At 41.2% G+C, this 18,013-nt stretch overlaps 1 protein-coding gene across 4 annotated transcripts in view; it reads left to right on the top strand.

Moving 5' to 3' along the window:
• Nucleotides 1-18,013, top strand: part of zfyve26 (zinc finger, FYVE domain containing 26) — a 69,952-nt gene that overhangs the window by 12,510 nt on the left and 39,429 nt on the right. For all 4 annotated transcript variants that reach the window (XM_062041242.1, XM_062041241.1, XM_062041239.1 and 1 more), the window contains exons 9-20: nucleotides 148-236; nucleotides 314-465; nucleotides 550-744; nucleotides 4,412-4,939; nucleotides 6,664-6,813; nucleotides 8,008-8,147; nucleotides 8,225-8,462; nucleotides 10,414-10,677; nucleotides 13,863-13,985; nucleotides 14,054-14,224; nucleotides 14,289-14,528; nucleotides 14,613-14,718. In XM_062041242.1, coding sequence (XP_061897226.1) covers nucleotides 148-236; nucleotides 314-465; nucleotides 550-744; nucleotides 4,412-4,939; nucleotides 6,664-6,813; nucleotides 8,008-8,147; nucleotides 8,225-8,462; nucleotides 10,414-10,677; nucleotides 13,863-13,985; nucleotides 14,054-14,224; nucleotides 14,289-14,528; nucleotides 14,613-14,718 — 2,396 coding nt within the window. The remainder of the gene's footprint in view (nucleotides 1-147; nucleotides 237-313; nucleotides 466-549; nucleotides 745-4,411; nucleotides 4,940-6,663; nucleotides 6,814-8,007; nucleotides 8,148-8,224; nucleotides 8,463-10,413; nucleotides 10,678-13,862; nucleotides 13,986-14,053; nucleotides 14,225-14,288; nucleotides 14,529-14,612; nucleotides 14,719-18,013) is intronic.

Raw genomic sequence — 18,013 nt, 5'->3', positions numbered from 1 at the left:
AAATTCAGATACATAAATTCAGTGACAAAAAAAGCTTTCGTATTAAAGACACAAATAAACCCCCATAATAGACATAACTGTCTTTTTTTAAGTATGTTTTTGTTGGCCTTATTTCGTTCTTGGAGTGACTTTTTTTTCCCTTTGTAGGCATCGGCCAATGACTGTGTCCTGCAAGACTTTGCCAACCTTTTGTCGTCCCAGCTTAGAATTCTTGAGTGGTGTAAAAACAACAACCCGTGAGCATTGGATTCAATTCTATTATACAGTATTTGTATTAATATTAGTTTTTGTAATTATGCTCTGTGGCTTCCAGAGGTCTCTCCATGGAGGCTTTGCTGGCGCAGCTCCACACTCTTGACAACCACTCGGCCCTCTACATTCTGCATTCCTTGACTCCGCTGGCTCGCTTTGAAGAGCAGCGCATACTGGATCTGCTGCAGCGAGCGCCAAATTCACCAGGAAGTGGTCAGCTTGTCTCGCCTCGCTTTTCTTGTGCTCGATGAAGCTCCAAAAATAATAACGCACACCATGTTCTCTACTGCCTCGCAGCGGACACTGAGGCCAATTGTCCTCTAAGTCCTGCTGCACTGAGGAACACAATTTTGTTTCAGGGCTTCTGCACCATGAAGTACGCAATCTATGCTCTGTGTGTAAATGCGCATAAGTACTCCGGATGCAGTAAGTGCCGACCCAAGCAGCAGCAGGAGGAATCGGAGCCCAGCCTTGCCACGTCTTTCTCAGAAGGTTTGCACTACGTCTTTATCAGAGTTTTTTTGTTTTATACTAGGGATGTCCGATAATGGCTTTTTGCCGATACCCGATATTGTCCAACTCTTAATTACCGATACCGATATCAACCGATACCGATATATACAGTCGTGGAATTAACACATTATTATGCCTAATTTGGACAAACAGGTATGGTGAAGATAAGGTCCTTTTATAAATAAGATAAATAAATTAAAAACATTTTGTTGAATAAAAAAGAAAGTAAAACGATATAAAAACAGTTAAATAGAAACTAGTAATTAATGAAAATGAGTAAAATCAACTGTTAACGGTTAGTACTATTAGTGGACCAGCAGCACGCACAATCATGTGTGCTTACGGACTGTATCCCTTGCAGACTGTATTGATATATAATGTAGGAACCACAATATTAATAACAGAAAGAAACAACCCTTTTGTGTGAATGAGTGTAAATGGGGGAGGGAGGTTTTTTGGGTTGTGCAACAATTGTAATGGTATCTTGTGTTTTTTATGTTGATTTTATAAAAAAAATGTTTTACAAATTTTTTTTAAAAAGCCGATACAGATAATATAAAACCGATACCGATAATTTCCGATATTACATTTTAAAGCATTTATCGGCCGATAATATTGGCAGGCCGATATTATCGGACATCTCTATTTTATACAGTCAATGAATTAGAGATTTACCAATTATCGGCTGGGCCGATGATCAGCGCCAATATTTGGCATTTTGACATGTATCGGTATGAGCGTTTTTTTTGTTAATAATTCTCCCCAAATATGTTTTGATAATTGACAGGGCATTTATGGGTTCTTAAAAAAGTCTTCCCTGGTCTACTCAACCTCAGCAGCCTTTTGCCGGTCCCGTTTTGTGTTTTTTGCTCCTGCAGCGATGGAATGGCGTGACAAGCCTCCGTCCGCGACACTCGTTGTATAGGTTCATTAAAGGAGCACCCCGAGTTTCGTGATTCAATCAAATAACGCGACAGAGATGGTCTGACATGAAGACAACAGAATATATATTTATGCCAAAAATCCAAACTTTGTGTAGATATCTTGACAAAGAGGAGACTTATTATACAAAACCCAAAACCAGTCCCGATTTTCCCGGGAGACTCCCGAATTTCAGTGCCCCTCCCGAAAATCTCCTGGGGCAACCATTCTCCCGAATTTCTCCCGATTTCCACCCGGACAACAATATTGGGGGCGTGCCTTAAAGACACTGTCTTTAGCGTCCTCTACAACCTGTCGTCACGTTCATTTTTCCTCTATTCAAACAGCGTGCCGACACAGTCACATAATAAATGCTGTTGTTACGCACAAATGAGTGACTGCAAGGCATACTTGATCAACAGCCATACAGGTCACACTGAGGGTGGCCGTAACAACTTTTGTATAAACAACAAACAAAAAAGACAATATAACATACATCCATAAACGTGGACGCATGTGAAAAAGTGCAATATATTTATCTGTACAGTAATCTATTTATTTATTTATATATATTTATTTATTTTTTATATATATTATATATATATTATTTATATATATTTATTTATTTATTTATGTATGCACCTTATTGCTTTTTTTATCCTGCACTACTATGAGTTTATGTAACGGAATTTCGTTCTTATCTGTGCTGTAAAGTTAAATTTGAATGACAATAAAAAGGAAGTCTAAGTCTAAACAACTTTTAACACTGTTACAAATATGCGCCACACTGTGAACCCACACCAATCAAGAATGACAAACACATTTCGGGAGGACATCCGCACCGTAACACAACATAAACACAACAGAACAAATACCCAGAATCCCTTGCAGCACTAACTCTTCCAGGACGCTACAATATACACCCCTCGCTACCACCACACCCCGCTCCCCCTAACCTTGCCCGCCTCAACCCCGCAAAAAAATGTCTCAACTATAAGCTACATGCAGGAGCCCAGAATAATTTTTATTTAAATGTTCGCAATATTTCAAGGTTTCGTACGAGGAAAATGTTCAAACTGCTATTAACATGTATAAAATTTAGTAGATGACAAGTTATTGTGATTTAAAGAAATCCCATATTTTTAAAGAGTTTCCCAAGCAATTTCCCACATTTTGAAATGCAAATGTTGATGTTTCTCTTAGACACACGTAATAAAGATGTTTGTGGAATCTCCTGATGTTTTTGGTGCTATATTAACCACAACATTAGTGCCGCGTTAAACATTATGTCGCTACTGGTCTGACGTTTTCAAAAAAATAGTGTTAAAAAAACACTTAAAGCCGTGTTCAGCTGTTTACTGACATATAATTCATGTTTGACTAACTTTTACTGCAAATGAATATCGGCTCCAAATATCGATTAATGGCCTCCTTGACTATTAATAATCGGTATCGGCTAGAGATGTCCGATAATGGCTTTTTTGCCGATATTGTCCAACTCTTAATTACCGATTCCGATATCAACCGATCTCTCTCTCTCTCTCTCTCTCTCTCTCTCTCTCTCTCTCTCTCTCTCTCTCTCTCTCTCTCTCTCTCTCTCTCTCTCTCTCTCTCTCTCTCTCTCTCTCTGTCCACTACTTGATGTCCATATCCCCCCCCCCCCCCCTCCACACCCCTGATTGTAAATAATGTAAATAATTCAATGTGATTATCTTGTGTGATGACTGTATTATGATGATAGTATATATGATAGTATATATCTGTATCATGAATCAATTTAAGTGGACCCCGACTTAAACAAGTTGAAAAACTTATTCGGGTGTTACCATTTAGTGGTCAATTGTACGGAATATGTACTTCACTGTGCAACCTACTAATAAAAGTCTCAATCAATCTCAATCAAACCGATATATACAGTCGTGGAATTAACACATTATTATGCCTAATTTTGTTGTGATGCCCCGCTGGATGCATTAAACAATGTAACAAGGTTTTCCAAAATAAATCAACTCAAGTTATGGAAAAAAAATGCCAACATGGCACTGCCATATTTATTATTGAAGTCACAAAGTGCATTATTTTTTTTAACATGCCTCAAAACAGCAGCTTGGAATTTGGGACATGCTCTCCCTGAGAGAGCATGAGGAGGTTGAGGTGGGCGAGGTTGTGGGGGGCGGGGTTTTGGGTAGAGGATAGCGGGGGGTGTATATTGTAGCGTCCCGGAAGAGTTAGTGCTGCAAGGGGTTCTGGGTATTTCTTCTGTTGTGTTTATGTTGTGTTACGGTGCGGATGTTCTCCCGAAATGTGTTTGTCATTCTTGTTTGGTGTGGGTTCACAGTGTGGCGCATATTTGTAACAGTGTTAAAGTTGTTTATACGGCCTCCCTCAGTGTGACCTGTATGGCTGTTGACCAAATATGCCTTGCATTCATTTGTGTGTGTGAAAAGCCGTAGATATTATGTGACTTGGCCAGTACGCAAAGGCAGTGCCTTTAAGGTTTATTGGCGCTCTGTACTTCTCCCTATGTCCGTGTACACAGCGACGTTTTAAAAAGTCAGAAATTTTACTTTTTTAAACCGATACCAATAATTACCGATATTACATTTTAAAGCATTTATTGGCCGATAATATCGGCAGTCCGATATTATCGGACATCTCTAGTATCGGCCTTAAAAAAACATATCGGTTCATCGCTACATTAAATGCGTCATTCTTTCCCCTCTAGATCACAACTTGCTCTTCCAGCACTACCTTTCAGAGTGCCAACTGTATCTGGAGGCCGTGCCTGCCATGTTTCGCTTGGAGCTGCTGGAGAACATCTTCTCACTTCTCTTCCTTTCAAGCGCCGACTTTGCCCCGCGAAGCTCCAAAGATGTGACCATAAACGCAACCAATGCCGAAGCCAGAAAAAGTCAAACAGAGGAGGACCTCACGCACGGCTTAGGTGGCCGTCGCGCTTACCTGGACCTGGGCCACTACGTCCAGGGCTGCAGGGGCTTCCTGGCAGATGTGGTGGCCATGGAGGGGTTTCTCAAGCTTCTTAAAGAAGGGCTGGAGGGCATGTGCTTGCTCGGCCAGCAGGAAGGGCAGGAGACGGGTACGGCGCTCCAAAGAGAGGCGGAGGTGGCGGAGAGCGTGGGCTGCTCTGTGGTGGCCGGGACGTTTGGCGCCCGCTTGCAGAGGTTATCCAAACGCACCGCCGAGGCTCAGTGGAGGCTGCAGATCATCACCAGCAATCATGGCAGTGGAAGTGGTGAGATGATCCATCTTTTAAAGGGGAACTGCACTTTTTGGGGGGGAATTTTGTCTATCATTCACAATGTTCATATGTTTTTTGTTTTTTTTCACTCTAACTCGTAAAGAAACGTAGCAAAAGTTAATATGGATGAACTCTAATATTGTAATAGATGGAAAGCCTTTCTTTTGGAAAAATATGCTTGAAAGAGGAATCATTTTTGTCAATGACATCAATGAGAATGGTAAAATTATGAAATATAATGAATTTACAACTATGTATGGTGATGCTTGCTCAAGCTTTTCATTTAATCAACTAACTGGAGTCATTGGGAAAAGATGGAAACAAATTAATTATGGAACTACTAAATTATTAGTTTGTAAACCCTTAATAAGAAATTCTAGTTGGCAAAAAGGAACTAAAATAAATAGAAAAATATATAAGTTTTATTTAATAAAGAAATCTTTGAAGGCTGCCCCATACAACACATATGGAAAATGGGAGGACTTTTTTGACTGCCCGTTGCCGTGGGATGCAATATTCAAATTAATCTACAAAACCACTGTCGATGTGCAAAATCGTTATTTTCAAATTAAAATTATTTATAACTTCCTACCCACGGGAAAAATGTTAAAAATATGGAATATGACAGAGTCAGATGATTGCCGATTTTGTTGTCAGGAGCCTGAATCCACCCTGCATTTGTTTTGGTATTGTCATATTGTGTCTTCGTTTTGGGTGGAAGTTGAAAAAATGTGTTTAAAGATTGGTTTGTTTATGAAGCTTGATGTGGTTTCTGTTATTTTAGGAGAGTTCATTGACAATCATGATTTAGTCAATTTAATTATAGTACTTGGTAAAAGGTTTATTTTTAAGGCCAAAAACAGATATTCACTTAGTATTTCTTTCTTTAAAACATTTATTCAGTATTTTTTAACTTTAGAAAATTATATGGTTGAAAACGATAATGATGCCAAAAAACATAAAAAAAAGATGGGAAGTCCTCAAAGGCTTATTTTGAAAATTTAATTTTGTTTATATATGATATGCAATCTGTTGTTGTATTCCCTATTTTAAGTGTACATAAATGAAGGTATGTGTTGCTGAGTTCGACTTGGATGTGATCTGGACTGTACATGGGTGCTTAATTTGAAAATGTATTTTTGTTTGTGAATTGTATGCAACCTGTTGTGTTCCCTGGTTTTTGGTGTACATGGGGGAAGGTGTGTGTTGCTGAGCCCAATCTGGACGTAATCTGAACTGGACCTGGTTTTAAGAACCCTTTCGAACAATCTGATTTCATTGACAACCCGGTCTGGTGAAGTTAAGGTCCTTTGTTTGTTTTGTTTGAAAGTAAAGCAATATAAAAACAATTACATAAAAAATAGTAATTAATGAAAATGTTAGTGGACCAGCACCACACACAATCATGTGTGCTCTAAAGACTGTATCCCTTGCAGACTGTATTATTCTATATTGTAAGAACCAGAAGTTTTTTGGTAGCAGAGAGAGACAGCCCCTTTTGTGTAATTGAGTGTGGATGGGTGTGAATGGGGAAGGGAGGGTTTTCTTGGGTTGATGCACTAGTGGTAGGTGTATCTTGTCTTTTTTTTATGTTGTTAAAAATAAATAAAAAATAAATAAAAAGAAAAAAAAGAAAAAGAAACGTAGCAAAAGTCGGCTAACAATGGAGTAATGGGAATCGCTCTATTCCAATTTTAAAGTATTCTAAAAATTTGCAGGGTTAGAAGGTCCCCTACGCTCGTCAGGCATCAGTAGTCTCTCTTCTTTGGAACGCAGCAAGAGCTCCAGTTTGAGGCGAAGCAAGAAAGCTACACCGAGACAAGCCTCTATGGAGAAACACAATGGAGAAGTTAGCACAATTACTTCAGGTACAGTTTTTAAGCGGTACATACACTATATTGCCAAAAGTATTAGGCCACCTGCCTTGACTCACATGTGAACTTAAAGTGCCATCCCATTCCTATCCTGGAGCATTAAAAGTTCCTTTCACTGGAACTAAGGGGCCAACCCCACACCATAATTCCTCCTTCACCAAATTTCACACTCAGCACACTCAGAAATGTACCGTTCTCCTGGCAACCTCCAAACCCAGACTCGTCCATCAGATTGCCAGATGGAAAAGCGTGATTCATCACTCCAGAGAAGGCGTCTCCACTGCTCTAGAGTTAAAGTTAAGTTAAAGTTAAAGTACCAATGATTGCCACACACACACTAGGTGTGGTGAAATTTGTCTTCTGCATTTGACCCATCCCCTTGATCACCCCCTGGGAGGTCAGGGGAGCAGTGGGCAGCAGCGGTGCCACGCCCGGGAATCATTTTCGGTGATTTAACCCCCAATTCCAACCCTTGATGCTGAGTGCCAAGCAGGGAGGTAATGGGTCCCATTTTTATAGTCTTTGGTATGACTCGGCTGGGGTTTGAACTCCCAACCTACTGATCTCAGGGCGGACACTCTAACCACTAGGCCACTGAGTCCAGTGGCGACATGCTTTACACCACTGCATCCGACGCTTTGTATTGGACTTGGTGATGTATGGCTTAGATGCAGCTCCTCGGCCATGGAAACCCGTTCCGTGAAGCTCTCAGCGTACTTTATGTGGGCTAATTGAAAGGTCACATGAAGTTTGGAGCTCTTTAGCAACTGAGTGTGCAGAAAGTCTTTGCACTATGCGCTTTAGCATCCGTTGACCCCTCTCTGTCAGTTTACGTGGCCTACCACTTGGTGGCTGAGTTGCTGTTGTTCCCAAACTCTTCACTTTTCTTATAATAAAGCAGACAGTTGAGTTTGGAATATTTAAAAGCGAGGAAATTTCACGACTGGATTTGTTGCACAAGTGACATCTTATGACAGTTCCACGCTGGAAATCACTGAGAGCGGCCCATTCTTTCACAAATGTTTGTAGAAACAGTCTCCATGCCTAAGTGCTTGATTTTATACACCTGTGGCCGGGCCAAGTGATTAGGACACCTGATTCTCATCATTTGGATGGGTGGCCAAATACTTTTGGCAATATAGTGTATTTACTATAAACTCAGATTTAGTACGCGATTTTTGTTTTCAGAGGAAGGACGAGCGCACGGCGAAGGTGTTTTGTATCCGCCATCCTGTCCTCACAGCTGGTTGATCCCCGCCATGTTGTCCCCTCCGGAATCTCTGCTCATGTCCTGCATCCGCCGCGGTAACTTCATGGAAGCACATCAGGTCACTACGGAAACAACGTTTTCGTCACTTGTCGTGGTACCAAAGCGATATTCTAACACCGGCGTGTCCGTCGACAGGTGTCTCTCGTGTTCGACCTGGAGGCGTCGGCCTCCTGCGGGGAGCTGGCCTTCATGGAGTGCTACAAAGAAGTCCTGGTGGAGCTCGGCCGGGTGGAGCAGAAGATGGAGAGCCAGCCCTTGTCGTCGTCCTCGTCATCCTCTGAGGGGTTGGCAGCCACGTCTGGAATGGGTCGGAGCAGGCTGGGCAGCAGCGGACTCTTGACGCTGCAGGCAATAGGAAGTGCTGCGGCCGCAGGTACAACATTTACTGCTCGCATTGGATCTCATTCGATCAGGGGTGTCAGACTTCTTTTTATAGAGGGCCACATCGCAATTATGGCTACTATAAGAACGCCACTTGTAACAATAAATGTATATGAATATTAACTAGGGGTGTAACGGTACACAAAAATGTCGGTTCGGTACGTACCTCGGTTTAGAGGTCACGGTTCGGTTCATTTTCGGTACAGTAAGAAAACAACAAAATATAAATTTTTGGGTTATTTATTTACCAAATTTGCAAAATCCTCCACCAAAAATATTTTTCTTAGTGGAATATTTGATGTGAAGTAATCGGAACCTTGGATAGGTCAATAATTCATAATAACATTGATTTTGATTCAATATTATGTTTTGAGCAATGACAGTTTGAAAGAAAAAAAAAACAGCTTTGTTTTATTAGTCAACATTGCAACTTTTTCTAAATTACATTTAACCTTTAAGCCTTTTTATTTCACTTTTGTTATGTTTTTGTTTATTTTAATAGTATTTTTAGAATGTGCCGTGGGCCTTTAAAACATTAGCTGTGGGCCACAAACATACTTGCCAACCCTCCCGTTTTTAGCGGGAGAATCCCGATATTCAGCGCCTCTCCCGACAACCTCCCGGCAGAGATTTTCTCCCGACAAACTCCCGGTATTCAGCCGGAGCAGGAGGCCACGCCCCCTCCAGCTCAATGCGGACCTGAGACTGAGTGGGGACAGCCTGTTCTCACGTCCGCTTTCCCACAAAATAAACAGCTTGCCTGCCCAAAGACGTCATAACATCTAGGGCTTTTATAGAGTGCAGAACTGCGCACACAACAATGAGACGAAGCAGAAGAACGAGGAAATTACAGACATGGCGGCCGAAATGATATACTCATCATGAACGGAGAAGTTAAACAGGACAATACTGCCATCTAATGGATAGCCACTGGAACACTGAAATTCAAGTATTTTTATTTTTTCTATGTAAATAAAATAAAAATATATATATATATATATAGCTAGAATTCACTGAAAGTCAAGTATTTCATACATATATATATATATATATATATATATATATATATATATATATATATATATATATATATATATATATATATGAAATATATATGAAATACTCGAGTTGGTGAATTCTAGCTGTAAATAACCACGCCCCCAACCACGCCCCCCGCCCCCAAACAACCCCCCACCCACCCGCGACCAAGCCCCCCCCCCCACCTCCCGATATTGGAGGTCTCAAAGTTGGCAAGTATGGCCGCAAATGGCCTCCGGGGCACACTTTTGACACCCCTGCTATAGATAATAAAAAATTTAATCTGATAAATCTATGGATAAAAAGCAGAGCCTGGCGACGCATGCGCGTTTGTCATAACTCTCTCGCTCTCTCTGTCTCTGCCCCTCCCTCACCAATGCTGCTGCGCGCACAATTTGTTTTGTTTTTAACCCCGTCTTAACCCTGAACGTACATTGAAAATACACGCTACCCTAACTCAAAATGCCGGACATTTGAGGCATTTAAGAAACCCCGCCCTGACAGCTCCGCAAAAGAAGACATGTCCGGTGAAAAGAGGACGTATGGTCAGTCTATCGTAGCCCGTTAGCTGCTAGCATGCCGTGTGTTGTGCCTCGGTGTGCATTGTTTACACAACGTGTGTTACGCTACTTAATCTATCTGTGCGGAAACTCGTTTGGTACACCACCGAACCGGAAACCCCGTACCGAAACAGTTCAATACAAATACACGTACCGTTACACCCCTAATATTAACGTATAATAGCCTCGTTACACAATTTGCAATAGGCAGTTGTTTTTGATTGTTATATTTACAGTCAATGTACAGGGTGTACCTGATAAACTGCCTGGTAAATGAACTACTTCACTAAAATTTGAGACTTAACTATACCTGAGTTTATACGTAGAGTTTGGCTCTGTTTGCAGGTGTGGCGTTCTACTCCATCTCCGACATAGCCGACCGCCTCCTCAGCACGCCGGCTCACCCACTGCCGTCCCTGGAAGAAGGCTACTGGTTGAGCAGGTCCTCCCCTAAGCCAACTGGGCCGGCGGGCACGCTGCTGGAAGAGCTCAGCCCGCCCGCCATGGCCGCCTTTGACTTGGCATGCTGTCACTGCCAGCTTTGGAAGACGTCCCGGCAGCTGCTCGACACCGCCGAGCGTCGCCTCAGTACCAGCCTGGATGCTCGAGGTATGAGCCAAAAATGTAGTGCACAAGTACACATACAGTCGTGGTCAAAAGTTGACATACACTTGTAAAGAACATAATGTCACGGCTGTCTTGAGTTTCACCGAACTTTCCTCCAGAAGGTCTTATCTTTGTCCATGTGTTGTCAGATGAAACAAAAATTGAGCTGATTGGCCACAATACCCAGCAATATATTTGGAGGAGAAAAAGTGAGGCCTTCAATCCCATGCCGTCAAGCATGGTGGTGGTAGTATTATGCTTTGGGCCTGTTTTGCTGCCAATTGAACTGGAGCTTTACAGAGAACAAATGGGACAATGAAAAAGGAGGATTACCTCCAAATTTTTCAGGACAACCTAAAATCATCAGCCCGCAGGTTGGGTCTTGGGCGCAGTTGGGTGTTCCAACAGGATAATGACCCCAAACACACGTCAAAAGTGGTAAAGGAATGGCTAAATCAGGCTAGAATTAAGGTTTTAGAATGGCCTTCCCAAAGTCCTGACTTAAACGTGTGGACAATGCTGAAGAAACAAGTCCATGTCAGAAAACCAACAAATTTAGCTGAACTGCACCAATTTTGTCAAGAGGAGTGGTCAAAAATTCAACCAGAAGCTTGTGGATGGCTAACAAACGTGCCTTATTGCAGTGAAACTTGCCAAGGGACATGTAACCAAATATTAACATTGCTGTATGTATACTTTTGACCCAGCACATTTGGTCACATTTTGAGTAGACCCATAATAAATTCATAAAAGAACCAAACTTAATGAATGTTTTTTGTGCCCAACAAGTACATGCTCCAATCACTCTATCACAACAAAATAAGAGTTGTAGAAATGATTGGAAACTCAAGACAGCCATAACATTATGTTCTTTACAAGTGTATGTCAACTTTTGACCACGACTGTAGATACAAACAATTACGGTTGGGCAATTATAGGATTGTGATCACTGATTATGATTACTTTCTGTTTGATCACAGTGATCAGCAGTTTGCGTATATTAACTCGATCAAACAAGGCGGAAATGCGTGAGCGTGCCTGTCCACTATCGTGGAAAGTCAGGATCCTCACAATGTTATTAATGTCCCATCAGCATTGTGCCTCTTCCTCCTCACATAGCTGGAAGTGGAGCCCTGAAAAACTAAATAAAGAAATATGGCTAACATTAAGATTAAAGTTGAAACACGGACTTCAGTGACAAACTTTAGTCTCAGTGACTACTGAAGCTCACCAGTCATCCTGCCCTCAATGCAGACTCACACACCTACTAATCAATCAGAAAAATAAATTTTTATATCTGAATATTTTTACTCACACTTTTTGTTTGTCTTTGCTCTGATTCAACTTCTTCTAAAAAAAAACTCTGCTAACATGTTATGTTAATTTTAGAATTTTTGGACAGAAGTTCTGGTTCCTGAAATAATCCTTAAACGTGTTTTTATGTTTATACATTATTTTACAGTACCTCAAATTCAAACTGCACTTTAATGTATTTGCATTAAATATAAGCGACAGTATTTAAGATTTTTTTTGAACATGTTATTATAAATGTGTTATTATAATTGTGCCTGTTACTAGTTTTCACAAATACTTACTATAGATGTCCCATAATGGATTTTTTGCCGATATTCTGATATTGTCCAACTCTTAATTACCGATTCCGATATCAACCGATACCGATATATACAGTCGTGGAATTAACACATTATTATGCCTAATTTTGTTGTGATGCTCTGCTGGATGCATTAAACAATGTAACAAGGTTTTCCAAAATAAATAAACTTAAGTTATGGAAAAAAATGCCAACATGGCACTGCCATATTTATTATTGAAGTCACAAAGTGCATTATTTTTTTTAACATGCCTCAAAACAGCAGCTTGGAATTTGGGACATGCTCTCCCTGAGAGAGCATGAGGAGGTTGGGGTGGGGGTACTGGGGGGTGTATATTGTAGCGTCCCGGAAGAGTTAGTGCTGCAAGGGGTTCTGGGTATTTGTTCTGTTGTGTTTATGTTGTGTTACGGTGCGGATGTTCTCCCGAAATGTGTTTGTCATTCTTGTTTGGTGTGGGTTCACAGTGTGGCTGGCGCATGTTTGTAACAGTGTTAAAGTTGTTTATACGGCCACCCTCATTGTGACCTGTATGGCTGTTGACCAAGTTGCATTCACTTGTGTGAAAAGCCGTAGATACTATGTGATTGGGTCGGCACGCAAAGGCAGCGCCTTTAAGGCACGCCCCCAATATTGTTGTCTGGGTGGAAATCGGGAGAAATTCGAGAGAATGGTTGCCCCGGGAGATTTTCGGGAGGGGCACTGAAATTCGGGAGTCTCCCAGGAAAATCGGGAGAGTTGGCATGTATGACTGGGAGACGCAACTGCTCTGTTCTTCTCCCTACGTCCATGTACCACTCCGTACAGCGGCGTTTTAAAAAGTCATACATTTTACTTTTTGAAACCGATACCAATAATTTCCGATATTACATTTTAAAGCATTTATCGGCTGATAATATCGGACATCTCTAATACTTACATCATGCATATAAAACCTTAATGTAGGTGTTTGGATGTTTTTTAAGGGCTTTTATAGGCAGTATATTGTGAGCTGACTTTTAAATTAATTTAGTTAATATTTAGAATGCATAATAAGCAAAAAACACATTTATAAATGGTTGATTTATATAGGATAGTAAGGTAAAGTTTTGTACTTGACAAGTTTCGGCTATCACATTTATTCTTGGCTTACATAAGGATTGGGAATGACAGGCAAAATTCCCCAAAAAGTGCAGTTCCCCTTTAACTGGCAGGTTAGAAACAATATAAAGAAATTGTGATAATAATCGGATGATGGTCTGTATATGCGGTTGGGAAACGCCAGAGTAAACGATCGCTGTGCATGTCCGACCTTCACTACACCAATACATCATCCCACTACCATCAGGGCGCAGGTACAGAACCATCAAATTCCGGAGGGCCCGCCTCAGGAAAAGCCTTATCCTTGCAGCTATAGCCGCCCTTAACAGCAGGCCCGGCCGACCTGTCTGACAAGCCTGTAAATGTGTGTTGGTCATGTTGGATGTCTTTTTGTTATTTTAATTTTTGTGATGTGTAATGTCTATTGTTCAAATGTACGGCAGTAAAAATGAATTTACCCAAGGGGACCAATAAATCTATATCCATGTGCTTACCCAGGAGTGACAGTGGAGCCCAAAGTCCTCACTTTCCACAACATTGGTGGATTTCCTGGGGTTTTACAAAAGATCAGCAAAATTCTTAACCATTCTACCACCAATAAGAGCACAGTCAAGACGTCAGGTGATTTCCCGCCGCCGTAGGTCTACCACTTCCTGTGGCACCGTTTGTGCTTTCAAGTGTGTTCTTAGAGGATGCCGCCGAGGAACCAGCCTTCGCCAGTCCGTTTGGCTGCTGCATCCAGGAAGTGCTGCTCTGCTGCCACCCGGCGCTGAGCGAAGAGTGCATCGCCGCCCGACTTGGCCTGAACCGGCATTTGGAGAACACCCTGCAGGCGCTGAGCTCTTCCAGCGACGGAGCAGGTGTGTACAGTCGCCAGAAGCCACGCTTGCGTTTGCCTGTTTTGAAAAAGTTGTTGTGTAACAGAAAGCAGCATGGCGGCATCAAGTTCTCTTGTGGCGCTGCTGGTGGATCAGGCCAACCTGAAGCCACCCGAGTTGGACGCTCACCCGGTGCGCTCCGGCATGCAGCAGCTGCTCCGCTCTCTGGACCAGCTGTGCCCCTTCGAGCCCGACGGCGAGCTCGAGCGGCCTGATTTTGTGCGCACTTTTCTCAACTACGTCAACACGCTGGCGGCTGTGCTGGTGCGCAGTCTCGCCGCTGATGGTTGGTAGACTGACTGGAGAAGATGGTCCAAGGAGAAGAATGTGGCTGCTACTGACTTGTTTGTTTGTTGGTTATTGTTTATAGACCAGAGCAGTGAGGTCAAGCTGGGGAATCCATTGTTGGTGTTGCTTCAAGATCCAGCTCAGCTTCTCTCTCACCTGCTGTTTGAGCGACAGGTGTCTCCTGACAGGTACGCTCGCTGTCAGCAATTGGTTATCAGCTAACCTCAGCCTATTTTTAGTAAAATATAATAGAAAACCCAAAACTAGTGAAGTTTGCATGTTGTGTAATTTGTAAATAAAAACAGATTTGCTATTCCTTTTCAACTTATATTCAATTGAATAGACTGCAAAGACAAGATATTTAATGTTCCAACTAAGAAACTTAATTTTTTTTTTGCAAATAATCATTAACTTAGAATTTAATGGCAGCAACACATTGCAAAAAGGGGCATTTTTACCACTGCGTTACATGGCCTTTCCTTTCAACAACACTCAGTTAACGTTTGGGAACTGAGGAGGCCAATTTTTGAAGCTTTTCAGGTGGAATTTTTTCCCATTCTTGCTTGATGTACAGCTTAAGTTGTTCAACAGTCCGGGGTCTCCGTTGTGGTATTTTAGGCTTCATAATGCGCCATGCATTTTCAATGGGAGACAGGTCTGGACTACAGGCTGGCCAGTCTTGTACCTGCACTCTTTTACTATGAAGCCATGCTGTTGTAACGCGTGGCTTGGCATTTTGCTGAAATAAGCAGTGGCGTCCATGATAACGTTGCTTGGATGGCAACATATGTTGCTCCAAAACCTGTATGTACCTTTCAGCATTAATGGTGCCTTCACAGATGTGTAAGTTACCCATGCCTTGGGCACTAATACACCCCCATACCATCATTGCTGGCTTTTCAACTTTGCGCCTAGAACAGTCCGGATGGTTCTTTTTTCTTTTCTTTTTTTTAAATCAAAATAGAAAAAACACAAGATACACTTTCAACTAGTGCAGGGGTCGGCAACCCAAAATGTTGAAAGAGCCATATTGGACCAAAAAAAAAAAAAAAAATCTGTCTGGAGCCGCAACAAATTAAAAGCCATATTACATACAGATAGTGTGTCATGAGATATGAATTGAATTAAGATGACTTAAAGGAAACTAAATGACCTCAAATAAAGCTACAAATGAGGCATAATGCTGCAATATGTACATACAGCTAGCCTAAATAGCATGTTAGCATCGATTAGCTTGCAGTCATGCAGTGACCAAATATGTCTGAGTAGCACTCCACACAAGTCAATAACATCAACAAAACTCACCTTTGTGCATTCATGCACAACGTTAAAAGTTTGGTGGACAAAATGAGACAGAAAAAGAAGTGGCATAAAACACTTCCTAGAAAGTCGGAGAAAGTTATACTTGTAAACAAACTACGGTGAGTTCAAGGACCGCCAAAATTAGTAGGACAAAACTGCGCTCGCCAAATACTCAAATCAGTGAAGCTGAAGCATGTTTAATATAAACAGTGTGCTTTACAACAATTAGGGAGGTTTGCGTCATGTTTGTCCTCCTACGGACACCATATTAAAACAAAAACTTTTTTTTTTTCCTCATCTTTTTCCATTTTTCATACATTTTTAAAAAAGCTCCAGAGAGCCACTAGGGCGGCGCTAAAGAGCCACATGCGGCTCTAGAGCCGCGGGTTGCCGACCCCTGAACTAGTGCATCAACCCAAAAAAACCTCCCTCCCCCATTCACACTCATCCACACCCACTCACACAAAAGGGGTTATTTATTTCTGCTACCAATATTCTGGTTCCCACAACATGGACAACACGTCTGCAAGGGACACAGTCCCTGAAGCACACATGATTGTATGTGCTGCTGGTCCACTAACATTTTCATTAATTACAATTTTTTATGTAATTATTTTTATATTGTTTTACTTTCTCTTTTATCCAAGAAAATGTTTATTTATTTATCTTATTTTATTTATTTATTTTTAAAAAGGACCTTATCTTCACCAGACCAGGTTGTCAATGAAATTAGATTTGTTTAGAGGGTTTTTAAAACCAGGTCCAGTCCAGATAATGTCCAAGTCGGGCTCAGCAACACACACCTTCATTCATGTACTCTGAAAAAAAAATTAGGGAACACAACAGATTGCATAAAATTTATAAACAAAATTACATTTTCAAAATAAGCATTTATGGTTCTTTCCCTCTTTGGTCCGGATGACACGACGCCCACAGTTTCCAAAAACAATTTGAAATGTGGACTCGTCAGACCACAGAACACTTTTCCACTTTGCATCAGTCCATCTTAGATGAGCTCGGGCCCAGTGAAACCGGGGGCGTTTTTGGGTGTTGTTGATAAATGGCTTTCGCTTTGCATAGTAGAGTTTTAACTTGCACTTACAGATGTAGCGACCAACTGTAGTTACTGACACTGATTTTGTGAAGTGTTCCTGAGCCCATGTGGTGATATCCTTTGCACACTGATGTCGGTTTTTGATGCAGTATTGCCTGAGGGATCCAAGGGCACGGGCATTCAATGTTACGTGCAGTGATTTCTCCAGATTCTCTGAACCTTTTGATGATATTACAGACCTTAGATGCTGAAATCCCTAAATTCCTTGCAATAGTTCATTGAGAATCGTTGTTCATAATGGATAATTTGCTCACGCATTTGTTCTCAAAGTGATGACTCTCGCACCATCCTTGTTTGTGAATGACTGGGCATTTCATGGAAGCTGCTTTTATAACCAAACATGGCACCCACTTGTTCTGAAAAGAGACACATGAAACCCTGAGCATAGCAGGCGACCTCAGCGAGGTAGGGCTGCAACTAAAGACTATTAGTTGACTAATCAGATTGTAAAGGGTACACATACTCAGTGGCTCTAATTGAGCAATCAACATTTTTAAATCCATCTTGAGATATTTTAGGCTTGTGCTTACTAACAACAGATATGACTAATTCATTCATAAATATTGATTCATACTTTTACATCCGGCAGTTACAAAAGTAAAGATAATTACTAAACGTTTGTCCAATTAAAAGCAAGGACAGGCAAAGTGCCAAATAAAATCAAAGGTATTATATTTTTATGTAAAGAAAAAAAAAAGAAAAGAAAAGGGGAGGCAGTTAAAATAGCAGCAATAACAGGAAACGATAAAACATCAAAACTGTCTTACTTCCTTGAAAAGAAACAAGCATTTTGTGATGTGTTATTGATTAACTGCTGGAATTTTTATCAATCTAATAGACTCAATGTATCATTGATGAAATCTAAATAAATGGTATCCTAAATGGTTATGATACCAGCGCATTGGTGCCTAATGGTTTGTGAGTGTGTGCGTGTGCTTGTGTGTGTCTGTGTATGCGATTGACGTTTTTTATTGTGCCTCTCATTATTGCGCTGCTTTAAAGAGTACTTTGATTGATTTAGACAAAGCATAGCACCGACTCTTTAATAACAAGCCAAAACTACGACG

This window comes from Entelurus aequoreus, linkage group LG03 (assembly GCF_033978785.1).
Source record: "Entelurus aequoreus isolate RoL-2023_Sb linkage group LG03, RoL_Eaeq_v1.1, whole genome shotgun sequence".
In the NCBI taxonomy this organism is placed as follows: Eukaryota; Metazoa; Chordata; class Actinopteri; order Syngnathiformes; family Syngnathidae; genus Entelurus; species Entelurus aequoreus.
Note: the sequence above shows the minus strand (reverse complement) of the source record. Positions and strands in the feature narration are given on the sequence as shown.